Here is a 22,500-nt window from a genome sequence, read left to right on the forward strand (position 1 = left end):
TCTGCTTTCGAGGGCTGCAACTCGCACGTTCACTCGAATGTACACGACTGGGCTTTTACGTTTACGACTATTTTCGCAAAATGTCTTTTATTGAGGTACGGGTGAGAAGAGAAGATATTGGTCATAATCAATGGGGGCATCACTTATTGTACTTCGTTTTCCCTCAAAAGCTTGTCATAACTTTAAAGAGATATTAAATGTGGATGAATTATTTTCGCTGAATAATCTATAGTAAGGGGGGGAGTTGAGACATGAAGACACAAGGTCATAATCCTGGTATTTGTTCGGGAATAAATGTCTTTGGAGACAATATGAAATATTACATGACATCATTCTGTAATAATATCATACCTCCAATATACTTTGTTTAATTCTCCTTCGTCGTTCGTGGGCTGCTGCAACTCCCACGTTCACTGGTATGCACACGAGTAGGCTTTTACGTGTATGACCGTTTTAACCCCGCCATGAAGGCAGCCATACTCCGTTTTCGGGGGTGTGCATGCTGGGTATGTACTTGTTTCCATAACCCACCGAACACTGACATGGATTACAGGATCTTTAACGTGCGTATTTGATCTTCTGCTTGCGGATACACACGAAGGGGGTTCAGGCACAAAAACAATTCTGCACACATGTCACGTTGACCTGGGAGATCGGAAAAATCTCCACCCTGTACCCACCAGGCGCCGTTACCGAGATTCGAACCTGGGACCCTCAGATTGAAAGTCCAACACTTTTACCACTCGGCTGTTGCGCCCGTCATACATGATATGAAGTGTCATTTACAAATCCGTCACATTGATGATGATGATGATTTGTGTCGAAGTAGCAGTAGCAGCAGCAGCAGCAGCAGTATACTTAGAGTAGTGGTAGTAGTAGTGGTAGTAGTAGTAGTAGCAGCAGCAGTATACTTAACGTAGTAGTAGCGGTAATAGTAGTAGTAGTAGTAGTAGCAGCAGCAGTATGCTTAACGTAGTAGTAGTGGTAGTAGTAGTAGTAGTAGTAGTAGCAGCAGCAGCAGCAGCAGCAGCAGTATACTTAACGTAGTAGTAGTAGTAGTAGTAGTAGTAGCAGCAGCAGCATACTTAACGTAGTAGTAGTAGTAGTAGTAGTAGCAGCAGCAGCAGCATACTTAACGTAGTAGTAGTAGCAGCAGCAGCAGTATACTTAACGTAGTAGCAGTGGTAGTAGCATACTTAACGTAGTAGTAGTGGTAGTAGTAGTAGTAGTAGCAGCAGCAGTATACTTAACGTAGTAGTAGTAGTAGTAGTAGTAGTAGTAGTAGTAGTAGCATACTTAACGTAGTAGTAGTGGTAGTAGTAGTAGTAGTAGCAGCAGCAGTATACTTAACGTAGTAGTAGTAGCAGCAGCAGCAGCAGTATACTTAACGTAGTAGTAGTAGTAGTAGTAGTAGCAGAAGCAGCAGTATACTTAACGTAGTAGTAGTAGTAGCAGCAGCAGCAGCAGCAGTATACTTAACGTAGTAGTAGTGGTAGTAGTAGCAGGCCTATTATTATTTATAATAATAATAATAATAATAATAATAATAATAATAATGAAACAACTATATATATATATTATCAACTATGTTCGACAAATGGCGGGAAGAGAAGAACCCTCCGTGTGTTCCTTTCATCCCCTTCAGCAGACTGTTTATTAAGATAAGTTCCAGCTAGAGAACCACGTCCGGCCTTACACACACACACACACACACACACACACACACACACACACACACAACCCCTCCCACACACGCACGCACACACGCACACACACACACACACACACACATACAACCCCTCCCACACACGCACGCACACGCACACACACGCACATGCACACACACACACACACACACACACACACACACACACACACACACACACACACACACGAATACAGCTCTGCTTGTGTTCTAGTCATGTTCTTCTGTGATTGTGCTATCATGTCAGGATATCATTGTATTGCCCTGTACCACATTGTATTACATAGCACTGGTTTTTGTTGTTGTTGTTGAACTGTATTGTGTTGCATTGCATTGTATCACTTGTATTGTATTGCATCAGTTGTATTGCATTGCGTTGTGTCAGTTGTATTGTATTGCATCAGTTGTATTGCATTGCGTTGTGTCAGTTGTATTGTATTGCATCAGTTGTATTGCATTGCGTTGTGTCAGTTGTATTGTATTGCATCAGTTGTATTGCATTGCGTTGTGTCAGTTGTATTGTATTGCATCAGTTGTATTGCATTGCGTTGTGTCAGTTGTATTGTATTGCATCAGTTGTATTGCATTGCATTGTGTCAGTAGTATTGTATTGCATCAGTTGTATTGCATTGCGTTGTGTCAGTTGTATTGTATTGCATCAGTTGTATTGCATTGCGTTGTGTCAGTTGTATTGTATTGCATCAGTTGTATTGCATTGCGTTGAGTCAGTTGCACTGTATTGTATCAATTGTGCTGCATTGTGTTGTATTGTGCTATGCTGCATTGTATTGTGTTGTGCTGTGCTGCATTGTGTTGTATTGTGCTGTGCTGCATTGTGTTGTATTGTGCTGTGCTGCATTGTATTGTGTTGTGCTGTGCTGCATTGTGTTGTATTGTGCTGTGCTGCATTGTGTTGTATTGTGCTGTGCTGCATTGTGTTGTATTGTGCTGTGCTGCATTGTATTGTGTTGTGCTGTGCTGCATTGCATTGTATTGTATTGCATTGCGTTGTGCTGCATTGTGTTGTATTGTGCTGTGCTGCATTGTATTGTATTGTATTATATTGTATTGTGCTGTGCTGCATTGCATCGTATTGTATTGCATTGCGTTGTGCTGCATTGTATTCTATTGTATTGTGCTGTGCTGCATTGTATTGTATTGTGCTGCATTGTATTGTATTGTGCTGCATTGTATTGTATTGTATTGTATTGTATTGTATTGTGCTGTGCTGCATTGCATTGTGCTGTGCTGCATTGTATTGTATTGTATTGTGCTGTGCTGCATTGTATTGTATTGTGTTGTGCTGTGCTGCATTGTATTGTATTGTATTGTGCTGTGCTGCATTGTATTGTATTGTATTGTGCTGTGCTGTGCTGCATTGCATTGTATTGCATTGTGCTGTGCTGTGCTGCATTGCATTGTATTGTGTTGTATTGTATTGTGCTGTATTGTATTGTATTGTATTGTGCTGTGCTGCATTGTATTGTATTGTATTGTGCTGTGCTGTGCTGCATTGTATTGTATTGTATTGTGCTGTATTGTATTGTATTGTATTGTGCTGTGCTGCATTGTATTGTATTGTATTGTGCTGTGCTGCATTGTATTGTATTGTATTGTGCTGTGCTGCATTGCATTGTATTGTATTGTATTGTGCTGTGCTGTGCTGCATTGTATTGTATTGTATTGTGCTGCATTGCATTGTATTGTATTGTGCTGTGCTGCATTGTATTGTATTGTATTGTATTGTGCTGTGCTGTGCTGCATTGTATTGTATTGTATTGTGCTGTGCTGCATTGTATTGTATTGTATTGTGCTGTGCTGCATTGTATTGTATTGTATTGTGCTGTGCTGTATTGCATTGTATTGTATTGTGCTGTGCTGCATTGTATTGTATTGTATTGTGCTGTGCTGTATTGCATTGTATTGTATTGTATTGTGCTGTGCTGCATTGTATTGTATTGTGCTGTGCTGCATTGTATTGTATTGTATTGTGCTGTGCTGCATTGTATTGTATTGTATTGTGTTGTGCTGTGCTGCATTGTATTGTATTGTATTGTGCTGTGCTGCATTGTATTGTATTGTATTGTATTGTATTTATCACACTGTGCTGCTTTGTATTGTATTGTATTGTGCTGTGCTGCATTGTATTGTATTGTATTGTGCTGTGCTGCATTGTATTGTATTGTATTGTGCTGTGCTGCATTGTATTGTATTGTATTGTATTGTATTTATCACACTGTGCTGCTTTGTATTGTATTGTATTGTATTATGCTGTGCTGCATTGTGTTGTGCTGCATTGTATTGCATTGTGTTGTACTGCATTGTGTTGTGCTGCATTGTATTGCATTGTGTTGTACTGCATTGTATTGTGCTGCATTGTGTTGTGCTGCATTGTATTGCATTGTGTTGTACTGCATTGTATTGTGCTGCATTGTGTTGTATTGCCTTGTATTGTATTTATCACACTGTGCTGTTTTGTATCGCATTGTACGGTGACCCATGTTTTGCCTACACATTTACGTTTCGCCTTCGCGGGTTTCACATGCACAGTGTCAGGTGTGTGTGTGTGTGTGTGTGTGTGTGTGTGTGTGTGTGTGTGTGTGTGTGTGTGTGTGTTTCGCCTGCTGTTTCTGTGCATCACTCTATCAAACTATAAACATCTTTGATGGGGATTGTTCATGGCATCAACACCTGTCGCTCTCTCTCTCTCTCTCTCTCTCCCTCTCTCTTTCTGTCTCTCTCCCTCCCTCTCTCTGTCTTTGTTCTGATGTATGTGTGTTGTATTGGGCACATGCATCTATAAACAGTTGATTCACCTTGTTCTAGAAAAGCTTATTGACAAGAATTGTCTTATTTACTGTTCATAGTTTGTTTTTGTTTTTGTTTTTCGTTCAATACACGACGCTGCAATTGAGAATTATGTCCCCTTGACATAAGGGCTGTGGATAGGCCAATGTCAATAAATAATGTCTGAAGCGTCTCTGTCTTTGTTTCTCTGTCTGTCTGTCTGTCTCCCTCCCTCTCTCTGTGAGGTGTGGTATGTGACAATCCCGTGTTACAAAGCATGTTTGTATGATGATGACATTTTCTGGCAAAAATTTCAGTATATTTGTGCAGCTACATCAGTCATATCTCCCTCATGTTTACGTTTGAAGAAATTCCATGTTGTCCCGAGGTCTAGTGTAGAATCTCACAACAACAAGAAAATGATCACCAACACCTTTTGAGTTCGGCCGAATGACTGCTGATTTTAGTTTCAAGGTAAAGTCCTATTTCAGCATCTCTAAAATTCAGGAACCCATTACACCGGCAATGTTTCATGCATGTATGAGACGATATTACCATTAATTAGATGTTGTAACCCATATTCACTGGATTTCGACTCCTACTATTTTATAACGATATTTTACTCAATTTTGATGAGAATTCAGTCACTGAACTAACGTGTTACCATCTTGCTTCTCCCGTTTTTGGTCCCACAAACCATGAAAAATGTAACCAGCAGGGGCAATAATTTAGGACGCTAAAATAGGACCCTGCCCAGTTTCTTCTCCTCCACCTTCTTTCGTGGGCTGCAACTCTCACGTTCACTCGTATGTACACGAGTGGGCTTTTATGTGCATGACCGTATTTACCCCGCCATGTAAGCAGCCACACTCCGTTTTCGGGGGTGTGCATGCTGGGTATGTTCTTGTTTCCATAACCCATTGAACGCGGTCATGGATTACAGGATATTTCTGCTTGCGTATACACACGAAGGGGGGGTTCAGGCACAAAAACAGGTCTGCATATAATTTATGTTGACCTGAAAGATCGGAAAAATAGGAGTTTGTATTATACTCCATGTTTGGTGTTACATATACTGTACCATGTCAAACTGATGCAAACTAGGCCTATCGGTTTGCTCTGCTTGGCCAAATTTCGCGCGACTAACAATGAAAAGACGAGCAGTCTTTCCCCGGTCCGCTCTCAGCCAATCAAACGCCTCTAAAAGCTATAAGCGCTGAATCATTCCTTTGGTCAAGGCTCTCCACGCCATCTTGTCAGGTTTACGCTCTGTCTCGTCTTACGCTTTTTTTTTGGCTATTAAGCGTATTCATTTGGCATTATTTTGCTGCATGCGGCTTGTCTGTATTGTATTCTTACATTCTGTGTACTCGATTCGACTCGGCACCCTCGATTCGTTCGTTTTTCTCTACCTCTAAGTCGATCCTGTCTTTCCTTTCACCAGGCGCCGTTACCGAGGTTCGAACCTCGGACCCTCACCAGATCTAAAGTCCAACGCTTTAACCACTCGGCTATTTCGCCAGTCACCTACTTTTGATTTCAACGAAACGAACATGTGTGCATCGGCGAAACCAATACGTGTGTGCCGACATAACGAATATATGTGTGCCTGCGAAACAACTCTGCTGACACAATCACGAAAAAGAGGGCGGCAAAGGTCTGCAAATCACGCCAGTTTGGCAAAAAGCTTTTGGTACCGTACCCTTATCTACAATACAGGCTGGTGCATAAAACACACACACACACACACACACACACACACACACACACAGATCAATGCATAAGTCTTTTGTTTATTAAAGGTTCCAGGAATTGTAAAGATTTACAATGCATGTAACTCGATAAGACTTTATAGGAAATGAACATAAAAAATAGAAGAACCATGATGCAGTAAAGATTTGATAGAATTCAGTAATAAAATGTGAACATTTTCATAACCCAGTTATAAGATTTGATAGAAATCTAAAACAAAAACATTTACAATTACAAAGCATATCCAATCTAACAAAAACCAAAACAAAAAATAGCCTAATAAACAACTTGAAAAAACAACAACAATGTACATAATACCTATCTGCAACAACAACAAAAATAAAAACAGAACAATGATAACAATTCCACCCCCACCCCCACCAACAACAAAAATTCTTCTCCAGATTACCGAAACACACACACACAAAGACACACACACACACACACACACACACACACACACAGAGGGAGAGAGACTGGAATCTTGACATATTTATTGATTAGACTTTTGACCCATATCAACACAGGTTAACACATCTAGAATTTGGTATGAGAATAACACAATAATATAACTGATAATTCACATAATTATTAGGGAGACACAGAGCGAGAGAGAGAGAGATGGGGAGAGAGAGAGATGGGGAGAGAGAGAGAGAGAGAGAGAGAGAGAGAGAGATAAACAACAATGCTAAACGCAAGACAAGACTAGAATAGGGAGCATGAAAGATGTGACCAAAAGCAGAAACACAGAAAAAGACTGAAAAAAACAACAACAAAAAACCCAAGTACTGACCAACATCAATAAAACAACAACAACAACAGAACTATATCAGTAAACTACCGAGGCAACCATGTATTTGTTCTGTATTGTCCCTGTGTTCTGTGTGGCTTATTCAGGATTAAAGAGGCTATGCCAGTCTTGAATAAAAGCTAATTTGTGTTTGCACATTTCTTCTGTCTTTGCTGCTGTGTGCACATGTCAAATGATTGGTATAAGGACAGGCCAGGCGCTTCCTTTTTGAGGAAGTGTCTGGGTTTGTTCCAATGTACCTTTTATTTACCTGTGTGCTAGCTGAATCGGTAGCGTAAGCATCACTGACTTGAAGTTGTGTACCATGTGTAATGGAGAGAGTTACCCCTCTTTACTATTTGTTAATTATATCAGTAATGGGTTCAGATTTCGAATCGGCCATCGGTCACTGACGCATACAACATGACCCATCAATGTGGGACAGAGTCGGGTCACTTGACTCATTAATTAAGTTTTCATAAAATCAGCCATGCTAGAAGGGCTGTTGTAGAGTTCTCTTATTCTCCTGCAAACCAATCGCGATCTGAGTTTGTAACTCTGAAAAAAAAAAACGAAAAGAAAAGGAAAGAAAGTCGTTACTTTTGTTAATCTGCAGTTCAACATCGAGCAGGTATTTGTAATTTTTTGTATTTTGTATTTCTTTTTGTCACAACAGATTTCTCTGTGTGAAATATATATTTCCAGGGAGAGCGCGTCGCTACACTATAGCGCCACCTTTTTTTTAATATTTTTTTTTCCGGCGTGCAGTTTTATTTCTTTTTCCTATCGAAGTGGATTTTTCTACAGAATTTTGCCAGGAACAACACTTTTGTTGCCGTGGGTTCTTTTACGTGCGCTACGTGCATGCTGCACACGGGACCTCGGTTTATCGTTTCACCCGAATGACTAGCGTCCAGACCACCACTCAAGGTCTAGTGGAGGGGGAGAAAGTGTCATACAGAAAGAAGAAAACCGCAAACACCATGACATCATGTTACACCAGCAAATTGTTGTCCACACCATTGCTGTGTTAACATGCTAAAAATAAGCCCACAACTTTATTATTTTGAGACAGACAGAATAAATGATTGACCATCACTGCAGGAGATCCGTTGACAGGGGGACTGAAATCATTCACTTCTCTCAGACTGGAGTCTGAGTGACAAAAGACCAACAGTTTTTTCTGCAGTCCTTCAACAGAACAAAAACCTGCAGAAAAACAAACAAACAAACAAACTCCCACCCAAAACAAGAACAAAAATAAGAATGGAAACATGAGCTGACTAAAGATGAGAGAAATGGGGCAATGTAAACCTGTGAAAAAAATGGGTCAAACTGACCTGTAGGTGGTAACTTGTCCTGTGATGAAGGAATTTCCCTACGTTTCGGGCCCTAGGCTCTTCTTCATGGGGAGAAAAAAATGTTCCACTTTCTCTCGCAATTACCCCCCCCCCCTAAAAAAAACAAAAAACAACAACAAAAAACAAAAACAAAACAACAACCAACCAACCAAACAAAAAAACAACAAAAACAACAACAAACAAAACAAAACAAAACAAAAAATAAAAAAAACATGAAGAAGAAGAAGAAACAAATCCTTTTACCTTACTCCCATGTTTTTTGGTTTTTTTTTACCTGAACAATCCTGAAGTAATACAGGAAAACAAGGGCAAGTACAAAGCCAACAACTCTTCCGTCATTTTGGAAAAAAACAGACTCTGTAACATTTATTTTTAAGTAGGGGTGACCGAGAACAGGTACTTCGTTGCATTAATATCAAAACGGTTTCCAATGTGTTTGTATCTCTCTCCAATCTGTTGGTCTTAATAACAAACGTGCTGTTTTATTTTTATCATTTCTTTCAGCACTGATAATAACAACAACAACAACAACAATAATAACAATAATAATAATAATAAAAGAGTCAGTGAATCAAAATAACATTGGCTTTTCTCGACAGATACTTGATTTGTAAAAGAAAAACAAAACAAACTATTTGACAAACTGGCTCTTTAAGTCAATCAATCAAGTCTGGGCCTTATACTTCTGGCTGCAAACGGGTTCTTGTTTGTATCAAAGTCACCCTTTATTTATCTATTTCACCAACAATTGCTACCTTGTCGTGGTGGGGATGGAAAGGAGGGTGAGGGTGAGGGTGAGGGACCTTGTGTGCCAGTGGGAGCTTAACTCTCTCCATACGAACGGCGAAAGAGACGACGTTAACAGCGTTTCACCCAAATTACCACCATCAAAATATTGCAAGTGGAAGGCTCTTATACTGAAGAGGTGTTTGTTGACAAAGATACCACAATTCTGACGACGGAAGCTAAAGGTTGGGTCATTCAGACACCCACTGGACATCCGAGGGGTCCGTGTAGAGGAGAAGAGAGGACTGGCCGTACTGAGTGAGTTAAACTCCTGGAAGAGCCACCCAAAGCCCTGACTGGTGGAATGTCGAAGGTGGGGAGGCTGGTTAAGATTGATCCGCTGGTCCCCCAGGTTGGGAGTCGGACACAGGGCTGACAACCTGGTCCCATTAAGAAAAAACAACAAAAAACCAAAACCAAAACAAAACACACACACACACATACAATAGAAGAAACCCACCATTTTTTTATGGCAACAGCAACAGAAGAAACCATTCTTCATTGTTGCTCTGCACGTCAGAAGGCATAACGGGCAATAAGAAAGTCAGCCTCTGCCACTGATTACCCTTCTTTCCGTTCAAGGGCTCAACAGTCAGTTGACTGAAGAGTTTATATATATATATATATATTATATATATAAACTCTTCAAATTCAATATATATATATATATATATCTGGTTGCAAAGTTTGATTTTTTTGTTTGTTATCTATTTATGTTTTTTATGCTTTAATCAAAGGACACTTTACTTTTACCCTATTTGAAAACAAGGTTCGATCTATCTGTCATTTGATTGACTTTGTAATGACTTTGTAACCTTCTTTGCTGGCTATGAACATCGTCAGGTGATCAAACTGAAACCTTGATTTATTGCTGATTGCGACCATTGTCAGTCGACTGTATCTGAAATTTTTATTGCTAGCTGCGAACATTGTAAGATGATCAACTTTGAAACCTTCATTGCTAGCTGCGAACATTTAGGATGATCAACTTTGAAACCTTTATTGCTAGCTGCGAACATTGTCAGATGATCAACTGAAACCTTTATTGCTAGCTGCGAACATTGTCAGATGATCAACTGAAACCTTTATTGCTAGCTGCGAACATTGTCAGATGATCAACTGAAACCTTTATTGCTAGCTGCGAACATTGGAAGATGATCAACTTTGAAATATTTATTGGTGTGTGCGAACACTGCAAGATGATCGAAAATGAAGTCTTTAATGGTGGCTGCAAGTAATGTCAGATGATCGACTTTCAAACCTCTATTTCTGGTGGTGAACGCTGTCAAAGATCACAAAATCAATAACTGTGTAACGGTAATAGTCCTGGCCAAAAACTGGACGTGAAGACTGTCAGATGATCAACTTTGAAACCTCCATTGCTGGTTGCAACCTCTATTGCTGGTAGTGAACGATGTCGATGTGAAACAGTTTAATATTTCTGTTCTGACCAGCTGGCTGTGAACATTGTCAGATGATCGATCAACTTTGAAAGATTTGTTGCAGGTTGTAACCTGTACTGGTGGTTGGGACCGATGCCAGGAGGTCAGGTGTGGAACAGTTCAATATTTCTGGCAAGCTGGCTGTGAACATTGTCAGATGATGGATCAATTTTGAAAGCTTTGTTGCTGGTTGTAACCTGTACTGGTGGTTGGGACCGATGCCAGGAGGTCAGGTGTGGAACAGTTCAATATTTCTGGCAAGCTGGCTGTGAACATTGTCAGATGATGGATCAATTTTGAAAGCTTTGTTGCTGGTTGTAACCTGTACTGGTGGTTGGGAACGATGCCAGGAGGTCAGGTGTGGAACAGTTCAATATTTCTGGCCGGCGGGCTGTCGGGGTGTGGCCTTCATGCGGATGCCGGTCTTGGTCTTCATGACCACGGACTCAAACTTCTCCACCTTGTGATTGGGGTCCAGCTCCAGGGTATACCTGCAATCACCATGTGTGGTGATGATGATGATGATGATGATGATGATGATGATGATGATGATGATAATAATAATGGTTAAAAAAAATGAATAAAAACAATATTGGAAATTTAAACAGCAGCATTTAGCCAATGAACTCTACAGTTAAATGTTCAGCTTGTATCAGAGATCGACATAACCTTACAACTGGGCCAACAGCAAAGTGAGAGCTGGTATCAGTGGTTTATTCACTGAAATAGGAACTCATTCCCAGCTTGGTCTTTTGTGAAGGACAATGACTCAAACTTGGAGGCAAGATCGCACTGGCTCTGAGCCCTGCGGACTTGGGGACTAGCTGGCCTTTGGAGACCACCCTAAACTGTCCTGAAACCCTCTTGGCCGAGAGAGTGTGTGGGGATGTAACTTGGGGAAAGACACTCTCCACTTTAATCTTTTCTTCTTCTTCTTAGTTCATGGCCTGCAACTCCCACGTTCACTTGTCTGTACACAGGTGGGCTTTTACATGTATTACCATTTTTACCACGCCATGTAGGCAGCCATACTCCGTTTTCGGGGGTGGGGGGTGCCTGCTGGTTATGTTCTTGTTCCCAGAACCCACCAAACGCTGACATGAATTACAGGATCTTTAAGGTGCATGTTTGATAATGATAACATCATCAGATTCTAGCCCACATAGTCGGGACATCTGTTGCCTCCTCTGCTGTTCTGATGGCCATAGTTTGACATGACTGATTATCATGAATGAATGATGATGAATGATATGGATACTTATATATTGCCTATCCTTGGTCGGGAACCAAATTCTAAGCTTATAAGCACTTTACAAAGACAGAATCATTTGCACAACAGGCTGCCTACTTGGGAAGAGTCGACTGACAGTGGCCAATGAGCGCTCATCATTTGTTTCCTGTGTTATTCAATCAGGTTTCAGGCACACACACATACACACTCAGACAGACATGTAACATCTAACGTGTACGACCGTTTTGCTTATTCACCCCACCAGGTAGGCAGCCATACTCCGTTTTCGGGGGTGTGCATTCTGGGTATGTTCTTGTTTCCATAACCCACCAGACGCTGGTATGGATAACATGATCTTTAACGCGCGTATTTGATCTTCTGCGTGCGTATGCACACACAGGTGGTTCAGACACAAGCAGGTTTGCACATATTATTATGCCGACCTGGGAGATGGGAAAAATTCTCCACCTTTTACCCACCAGGCGCTGTTACCGAGATTCGAACTCAGGTCCGTCAGACTGAAAGTCCAGTGCTTTAACCACTCGGCCATTGCACCCGTCTACATGCCCTGTCATATATACATCACATACCTGCGCAGCATCTTCGCCATAACCAGCTTGATCTCATGCATGGCAAATGTCTGTCCGATGCAGTTTCTGTGACAGGAACAGACAGATTTGATTCGCTTTGTTCTTGAAACACTCCGTGACTGTGAACTAGTTTGTTGAATCCTGGTGTGTGTGTGTGTGTGTGTGTGTGTGTGTGTGTGTGTGTGTGTGTGAGAATGTGTGTGTGTGTGCGCCTCTGTATGTGTGTGCTCCTCTGTGTGTGTGTGTGTGCGCGCCTCTGTGTATGTGTGTGTGTGTGTGTGTGTGTGTGGGTAGTGCCTCTGTGTGTGTGTGTGTGTGTGTGTTGGTGTGTGCTTCTGTGTGTGTGTGGGGGGGGGGTGCGGGGGGGGGGGGGGGGGGGGGGTTGTAGTGCCTCTGTGTGTGTGTGTGTGTGTTGGTGTGTGTGTGTGTGTGTTGGTGTGTGCTTCTGTGTGTGTATGTACGTGTGTGTGGGGGGGAGGGGGTAGGGGGGGGCGGACACAGACACGCTCACAGACACAGACACACTCACATACACACATGCTAACAGACACAGATATACTCACACTCACATACACACATGCTAACAGACACAGACACACTCACAGACACATACATACACGCTAACAGACACAAACACACTCACAGACACATACATACACGCTAACGGACACAGACACGCTCACAGACACATACATACATACTAACAGACACAGACACACACAGACACGCACGCACACACACACACAGACACACACACACAACTCTTACCTAGGACCAGCAGAGAAAGGAATGAAGGCGTACGGATTCCGAGCATTGCAGTTCTCTTCAGTGAACCGCTCCGGACGATACTCCTTTCAACACACACACACACACACACACACACACACACACACACACACACACGCACACACACACACACACACACACGCACACACACACACACACACACACACGCACACACACACGCACACACACACACACACACACACGCACACACATGTTTTACATTTATTTGCTTATTTATCATCACTGTTGTCTTTTTTATTTATTTATTTTATTTTATTCTTTTCTATTTTTTTATGTATTTATTTATTTATCTTTATTTTTTATTTATTTATTTTTATTTGTACGCTTACAGTTGCCTTCTTCATGTTTTTGCGCACACACATACACATCCACACACACATCCCCCCCTCATCCTACCCTCTCCCCCACCCACCCACACACGCGCACACACACACACACACAAAACCTAACAACACCAAGAACCACAACCCACCAGGCTCTCCTCCCAGACATCAAGGTTGGGGTGGATGTTGTACGTACACGCACCCACCACCTACTCTCTCCCCCCCCCCCCCCCCACACACACAAAACCAAACAGCATCAAGAACCACAACCCACCATGCTCTACTTCCAAACAACAGGGTTGTGGTGGATGTTGTAGAGGACTGATGAATGTAAAAAGTCAAAAACATGAATGTTCCCAGTGACACGCAGTCACACATGCCCACATCCCCCCCCTCTCCCACACACACACACATTCCCCCTCTCCCCCCCACACACACATCCCTCCCACCCTCTCCCCCCCACATACACACATCCCTCCCACCCTCTCCCCCCCACATACACACACCCTCTCCCACACACACACACACATCCCCCATCTCCCACACACACACATTCCCCCTCTCCCACACCCACTCACATCCCCCCCACCCTCTCCCCCCCCACACACACACCCTATCCCACACACACACACATCCCCCCTCTCCCACACACACACATTCCCCCTCTCCCACACACGCACACACATACCCCCCTCTCCCACACGCACATACATCCCCCCTCACCCTCTACCCCCCCACATGCTGTCCCACACACACATCCCCCCCTCTCCTCCCCCTCTCCACACACAAAACCAAGAACCACAACCCACCATGCTCTCCTCCCAGACAACAGGGTTGTGGTGGATGTTGTAAATGACGATGTTGACGATGGTGCCGGCAGGGGCGGTGTGGCCGTCAATGAGGGTGTCCTGGGTCAGCTGGCGCTGGATGAAGGGCACGGGGGTGTGCAGCCGCATGGCCTCCTTCAGGCACATGGTCAGGTAGGGCATTCTGTTGAAGTCCTCCCTGGGAGACGTAATTATGATGTTAGAGGTGTGTGAAGAAAAATCCACTTGGACTGCATCAGCACCACCACCACCAAGAAAAAGAAGAAGAAGAAGCACCACCACCACCACCACCCACACCCACACACAGACAACTCATACATGTGAAGTGTAAAGAACATGGGGCCTAAAACAGACCCTTGTGGGACTCTGTTCAGTTCTAACAGGTTCATGACAGGCAACTATCAATTAGAAAAATCCACTTTGTAAAACAACAACAACAACAAAAAAAAACCCAGTGTAAAGTGTGAAGAGCATGGGGCCATAAACAGATCCTTGTGGGACTCTGTGTTCAATTCTATCATGTTCAGACTTCTGGCAATTGTCAATCAGAAAAATCCACATTATGAAAAACAAAACAAAACAAGAAAAAACAAAACAAAAAACAATGTAAGGTAGGTGTGAAGAGCATGGAGCCTAAAACAGATCCTTCTGGGACTCTGTGCTCCATTCCAACAGCTTCAGACTAGAAGCTGTCAGTAAAAAAAAATCCACTTTGTAAAAAAAACTATTAAAAAAAAAAAAAAAAAAAAATCAGTGTAAAGTGCCAAGAGCATGGGGCCTAAAACAGATCCCTGTGGGACTCTGTGTTCAGTTTTATTTAACAGGTTCAGACTGGCAATTGTCAGCTGTAAAAGACTTGAATTGGCTGGTGTGATTTGATTCAGACCAGCTGAGAGAGGTGCCATTCATACCAAATGAGCAATGAAGATGGGAAAGAAGGATCGAACGCTCAGTCTATTGTGTCAAAGGCGGCTGACAAGTCAAGAAGGGTTAGAAGGGAAATTTTTCTACACAGTCTGAGGCTAACCGTATAGGTTACTGAGGATGTGGAGGAGAGTGGTTTCAGTGCTGTAGTCAGCACGATAGGCAGACTGGAAATGGTGGGGGAGATTATTGAAACAAATGTGGTTTATTGAGCTGCTTCACAATAGCTTTTTAAAGAAGTTTGGACAGTAAAGGAAAGTGAGAAACTGGCAGATAGTTTTTCAAAATGTCTGTCAAGGCTGGGTTTCTTCAGAAGAGGTCGGGTGATTGCAGTTTTGAAAGCGAATGGAAAAGTTCCTGTAAGAAGACGAGTTGACAATGTTTGGTGACTGTGCTGAGAAACCGTGGGACACACAGTGAAAAGACAGAGGCTGGTATGGGATCCAGCTCACTTGACCTTATTGTCATTTCTTTCAGGATGTCAGATTTCTGTTTCAGTCAAGGAGCTGAAGGAGAGGAGGGGTGTGCAGTTTGAAGGGAGGATTGGGAGGAGAAGGCAGGAAAGATATCAGGTCCAAGTTGGTCTGAATGTTTTTGGACTTTGTCAAAAAATAAAAGGAGAAGACATTGGGGACTCTGTCGAAAAATAAAGAGGAGAAGACATTGGGGAGTTTGTCAAAAAATAAAGAGGAGAAGACATTGGGGACTTTGTCAAAAAATAAAGAGGAGAAGACATTGGGGACTTTGTCAAAAAATAGAGATGAGAAGACATTGGGGACTTTGTCGAAAAATAAAGAGGAGAAGACAGTGGGGAGTTTGTCAAAAAATAGAGATGAGAAGACATTGGGGACTTTGTTGAAAAATAAAGAGGAGAAGACAGTGGGGAGTTTGTCAAAAAATAGAGATGAGAAGACATTGGGGAGTTTGTCGAAAAATAAAGAGGAGAAGACAGTGGGGACTTTGTTGAAAAATAAAGATGAGAAGACATTGGGGACTTTGTTGAAAAATAAAGAGGAGAAGACATTGGGGACTTTGTTGAAAAATAAAGAGGAGAAGACATTGGGGACTTTGTTGAAAAATAAAGATGAGAAGACATTGGGGACTTTGTTGAAAAATAAAGATGAGAAGACAGTGGGGACTTTGTTGAAAAATAAAGATGAGAAGACATTGGGGACTTTGTTGAAAAATAAAGATGAGAAGACATTGGTACTTTGTTGAAAAATAAAGAGGAGAAGACATTGGGGACTTTGTTGAAAAATAAAGAGGAGAAGACATTGGGGACTTTGTTGAAAAATAAAGATGAGAAGACAGTGGGGACTTTGTCGAAAAATAAAGATGAGAAGACATTGGGGAGTTTGTCGAAAAATAAAGAGGAGAAGACAGTGGGGACTTTGTCGAAAAATAAAGATGAGAAGACATTGGGGAGTTTGTCGAAAAATAAAGAGGAGAAGACATTGGGGAGTTTGTCGAAAAATAAAGAGGAGAAGACACTGGGGACTTTGTCAAAAGATAAAAATGAGAAGACATTGGGGTTTTTGTCGAAAAATAAAGAGGAGAAGACAGTGGGGAGCTCAGACCTAGTGTATGCGGGAGGAAGCGGAGTCGAGTCATTGCCAAGAAGATCTGACTTGATGGAATAAAGAGAGCTGGTGGATGTGGCATCGAGAACTTGAGAGGAAAAGAAGTTTTATCTTTACTGATGAGATCAAATGTAATACAAAGCAATGTGAAGCAATGCAATACAATACAATGCAATACAATTCAAGACACACAAAAGAATACAATAGAATACAACACAACACAACGCTGTAACACAACACAACACAATACAACACAACGCTGTAACACAATACAACACAACACAACACAACACAACACAACACGATACAACACAACACAATACAACACAACACAACACAACACGATACAACACAACACAATACAACACAACACGATACAACACAACACAATACAACACAATACAACACAACACGATACAACACAACACAACACAATACAACACAACACGATACAACACAATACAACACAATACAACACAACACGATACAACACAACACAATACAACACAACACAACACAATACAACACAACACGATACAACACAACACAATACAACACAACACAACACGATACAACACAATACAACACAACACAATACAACACAACACAACACAATACAACACAACACGATACAATACAACACAACACGATACAACACAATACGATACAACACAACACAACACAACAGAATACAAGACAACACAACACAACACAACACAACACAGCACAACACAACACAACACAACGCAACGCTGTAACAAAACACAACACAGCAGAATACAATACAACACGATACAACACAACACGATACAACACAACACAATACAACACAACACAACACAACAAAACACGATACAACACAACACAACATGATACAACACAACACGATACAACACAACACGATACAACACAACACAACACAACACAATACAGCACAACACAACACAACACAACACAATACAACACAACACTGTAACACAACACAACACAACACAGCACAACACAACACAATACAACACAACACAACACAATACAACACAACATAATACAGAACAACACAACACAACACAATACAGAACAACACAACACAACACAATACAACACAACACAATACAGAACAAACCCACAGACTTGTTCCTCCAGGCCTCACCACAGGACGTCGTCAGTCTCTCTCCCATCAAGCAGCTCGTCCACTTCTCTCTGGCATCGGGTCTGGATGTCTGGGTGCTCGGCCAGAGAGTACATCGCCCATGCGATGGCGCTGGCTGTCGTGTCATGGCCTGCGCACAGAACCCAGTGCAGATGTTCTTTCATTGTGTGCGACAACACAAACACCATGTCGGCTGACAACGAGCGATGGGCGCTTCAGCCAAGTGATCAAAAGCATCGACGGGCGCAATAGCCGAGTGGTTAAAGCGTTGGACTGTCAATCTGAGGGTCCCGGGTTCGAATCACGGTGACGGCGCCTGGTGGGTGAAGGGTGGAGATTTTTACGATCTTCCAGGTCAACATGTGTGCAGACCTGCTAGTGCCTGAACCCCCTTCGTGTGTATACGCACGCAGAAGATCAAATACGCACGTTAAAGATCCTGTAATCCATGTCAGCGTTCGGTGGGTTATGGAAACAAGAACATACCCAGCATGCACACCCCCCCCCAACAACACCCCCCCCCAAACCCCCCCAACCCCACATTAACACAAACACACATACAAACACAACACTTTCACAAACACTTATACCTCCAAAAACACACACACACACACACACCACCCCACTCACCCCCCCCCCCCCCCCCACCCACACACATACTTTAACAGCATACCCTCAAACAGAAACGTGTCCACCTCCGCCCGAATCTCGTCCGGGCGAAGTCCTTCGTTGTTCTCATCTCTGGCCGTCAGCAGGATGTCCAGAAAATCCAAACAGCGGCGCCTTCGACTCTGCTCTTCGGCTGCTGGCTGCGAACCCTTGGCCTGAGAGGGGAGAAAGACAGGTCACATGTTGGGTTTAAGGAGGAACGTGGCAGAACGGTTAAGATGCTCAGCTGCCAATATGCAGAGTCCGTGAGGGTGCAGGTTCGAATCCCGCTCTCTCCCAAGTTTGACTGGAAAATATCAAACTGAATGTGTAGCCTTTCGGATGAGATGATAAACCGAGGTCCCGTGTGCAGCATGCAATTGGTGGTCTGAAAAAGAACCCATGGCAACGAGAGTGTTGTCCTATGGCAAAATTATGTAAAAAGAAATCCACTCTGATAGGTACACAAATATATATGCATGCATTCAAGGCCTGACTAAGCACGTTGGGTTATGCTGCTGTCAGGAATCTGCCTAGCAGATGTGGTGTAGCATATATGGGTTTGTCCGAAAGCAGTGGTGCCTCCTTGAGCAACTGAAAGTGAAAGTGAAAGTGAAACTGAGGTTCAGTTCTTTGTGTCTAGTTGGTTCACTGCTATAACTGTTAGCTTTTCGATTACAAAGATATTATATTGACATGTTGGTTGTTTTGTTGTTGTTTTTTAACCAATTATTTTCAGTATCTAACACCCACACCCACACCTGCCCCCTCTCCCCCCACACACACAACAACAAACACCCCTTCCCTACCTCCTCATCCCCACCCCCCCACACACACACAACCTACACCCACACACACACCCCCCGCCCCCCAACCACACACACTCACACCAACAAACACCCTCCCCCCCCTCAAACCCCCCCCCCTGCACACACACACACACCTACACCAAAACACCGCCTCCTCCCCCCCTCCAACCACACACCAACAAACACCCCCCCTCCCCCAACTCCTCATCCCCCACCCCCCACACACACACAACCTACACCCACACACAAACACCTCCCCGAACCCCAAACACACATACACACCAACAAACACCCTCCCCCCCCCAACCTCCCGCCCCCGACACACACCTACACCCACACACAAACACTGCCCCCCCCCAACCCCAAACACACACACACACACCAACAAACACCCTCTCCCACCCACCCCCCTCAGCCCCCCCGCTCCCCCCTGTCCCCACACACAAACTCCAGCCTACACACCAGAGCTTCTTTCCGTTTCTGAATGACCTCCTCAGCCACTGCATGCACCTGACGGCAGCATTTGAGGAAGCGGCGGCCGGTGGGCGTCAGGAAGTACAGCCAGTCTGAGTGGAACCACGGCTGACTGCATGGGGTTGGGGGGTGGGTGGGGGGGTAGGGGGGTTGGGGGAGGAAAAAACAGCAACAAGAAGAAAGACGTGAGTTGAAAATGAAATAATGAAAAGAAAATGAAATGAAAATGAAATAAAATCTAGCAAAAAAAAAAAAAAAAAAAAAAGAAGGAAAAAAAAAAGGAATGGAATAGAATACAATGAAACGGAATAGCATAAGAACATAAGGTAATAGATAAATAAATGAATATCTATCTATCTATCTATCTATCTATCTATCTCTCTCTCTATATATATATAGTGTGTGTGTACATATATATACATATATATATATATATATATGTGTGTGTGTGTGTGTGTGTGTGTGTGTGTGTATACATATATGTGTGTGTGTGTGTGTGTGTGTGTGTGTATGTGTGTGTGTGTACATATGTGAGAGAGAGAGAGAGAGAGAGAGAGAGAGTGTGTGTGTGTGTGTGTGTGTGTGTGTGTGTGTGTGTGTGTGTGTGTGTGTGTGTGTGTGTGTAGATAATGAAACAAAAAATAAAACAAAAATAAAATAAAATGAAATTAAAAAAAATGACAAAGCCAACTCACAAAAATCGCTTGACAGCCATTTCCGACAAAGCAAACACAGCTTTCACATATGGATGTTGATACCTGACAATGAACAGAAAAAGAAACAAACTAGATTATTTTTTGTAGTAATCAAGAGTTTTATCTCATAAACAGCACACACACACACACACACACACACACACACATAACCACGCAAACACACACACGCACATGCACACACAGAGACACACAGACACAGACATAGACACACACACACATCCAGGTTGAACCAACAAGATACAATTGAAAACCCTTCACAACTATTCATAAGAAATATTTTTCACAGTGTAGGGTTAGGTAATGTTTGGATTAATCAGTCAACATTTAGTAACTGCAGAGTTAAATTCACTTTACATGAACAATTAAGAAATAGATATATTCAATTTTGGAGACAGTGAAAAACTGAATATAACAGATTAGACTTCTACAACAAAATAAAAAGAAGCGATTATTGAACTGAGATTTATCTATTTGATAAAATTGATCCTACTCACAAGCAAGCTCTTCGTAAACTCAGAATAAGTGCACAAAATTTGAATATTAAACAAGGAAGATTTTCAAACAATCTAATGGAAAAAGGTTATGTAATATGTGCGAAGCACTTGAAGATAGATTCCATTTCCTAGATATATGTATTTTGTTTCATAACTTGTGAAATCATCAGATTACGACTGAACAGCAAACTAATCAACTGTCAGATGTGATCAGTCAAAACATACGGGCATTAACCTGAAACCAAGTGAGTTATTCCAGTGTGATGTTTGTCAAAAAACGCCTGCCAAATATGTATTTGCATGCATGCATCTTAGGTGACCATTTCTTTGTTCCTTTTGCTCTTTCGTTGTGTCTGTGAATCCTTTGAGTTTCATGACAATAGAAGAAGTTGAGTCGAGTCAAGTCGAGGCGCACACACATTAACACGCACACACACACACACACACCACCACCACCACCACCACCACCACAATAAAGTGCTGACATACCCTAGCCTCTGACAATCTGTGTCGTAAGAAAAAGCGCACTTCAAGATCACATCCAGTGTGAACATGCTGATGTCATTGAACACCTCGAAGTATTCGCCTCGATCATGGCAGCCTTGAAATTTCTCCTGAAAACAATTCATGGTAGCTTTGAAATTTCTCCCAAAAACAAACTGTCGTAGCCTTGAAATTTCCCATGAAAACAGATCATGATAGCCTTGAAATTAATTCTGAAAATAAATAGTGGTAGCTTAGAAATTTCTCCCCCCAAAAAAATCATGGTAACCTTGACATTTAAAAATTATCCTGAAAACAAATCACGGTTATCTTGAAATTTATCCTGAAAATAAATATGGTAGCCTTGAAATTTCTCTGGAAGACAAAAATCATGGTTATAATGCTTGCCTTGAAATTTATACTGAAGACAAACCATGGTAGCCTTGAAATTTATCCTTAAAACAAATCGGGTAGCCTTGAAATTCATTCTAAAAACAATTCATGGTAACCTTGAAGTCTATCCTGAAAACAATTCATTGTAACCTTAGAACTTATCCTGAAAGCAAATCCTTGTAACCTCGAACTATTTCCTGTAAACATGATGGTAGCCTTGAAATTTATCCTGAAATTCATGGAAGCCTTAAAATTCATCCTGAAAACAAATCACTGAAGCCTTGAAATCTATCCCGAAAGCAATTCATGGTAGCCTTGAAATTTATCCTGAAAACAAATTATGGTAACCTTGAAAATTGACCCAAACAAATAATGGAAGCTTTGAAATTTATTTGGGAAACAAATCATGGCAGTCTTGAAATTTCTCC

At 42.2% G+C, this 22,500-nt stretch overlaps 1 protein-coding gene across 3 annotated transcripts in view; it reads right to left on the bottom strand.

Annotated features, from left to right (window-relative positions):
• Positions 1 to 7,782: 7,782 nt before the first annotated feature.
• LOC143288611 (ultra-long-chain fatty acid omega-hydroxylase-like) overlaps positions 7,783 to 22,500 on the bottom strand; it is a 20,429-nt gene continuing 5,711 nt past the window's right edge. The window contains exons 5-14 of one of the 3 annotated variants that reach the window (XR_013056123.1): positions 21,686 to 21,810; positions 20,682 to 20,744; positions 19,975 to 20,098; positions 18,729 to 18,879; positions 18,056 to 18,185; positions 14,384 to 14,579; positions 13,213 to 13,295; positions 12,445 to 12,510; positions 10,265 to 11,114; positions 7,783 to 10,178 (exon numbers count right to left, since the gene is read on the bottom strand). Coding sequence is in view for 1 of the 3 variants with exons in the window: in XM_076597267.1 (XP_076453382.1) it covers positions 10,994 to 11,114; positions 12,445 to 12,510; positions 13,213 to 13,295; positions 14,384 to 14,579; positions 18,056 to 18,185; positions 18,729 to 18,879; positions 19,975 to 20,098; positions 20,682 to 20,744; positions 21,686 to 21,810 (1,059 nt within the window). In the remaining 2 variants the exon portion in view is untranslated. Of the gene's footprint in view, positions 11,115 to 12,444; positions 12,511 to 13,212; positions 13,296 to 14,383; positions 14,580 to 18,055; positions 18,186 to 18,728; positions 18,880 to 19,974; positions 20,099 to 20,681; positions 20,745 to 21,685; positions 21,811 to 22,500 lie in introns of all 3 variants that reach the window. The other 2 variants (XR_013056122.1, XM_076597267.1) reach the window with 2 other exon arrangements.

The sequence above is a fragment of the Babylonia areolata genome, chromosome 12 (genome assembly GCF_041734735.1).
Source record: "Babylonia areolata isolate BAREFJ2019XMU chromosome 12, ASM4173473v1, whole genome shotgun sequence".
In the NCBI taxonomy this organism is placed as follows: Eukaryota; Metazoa; Mollusca; class Gastropoda; order Neogastropoda; family Buccinidae; genus Babylonia; species Babylonia areolata.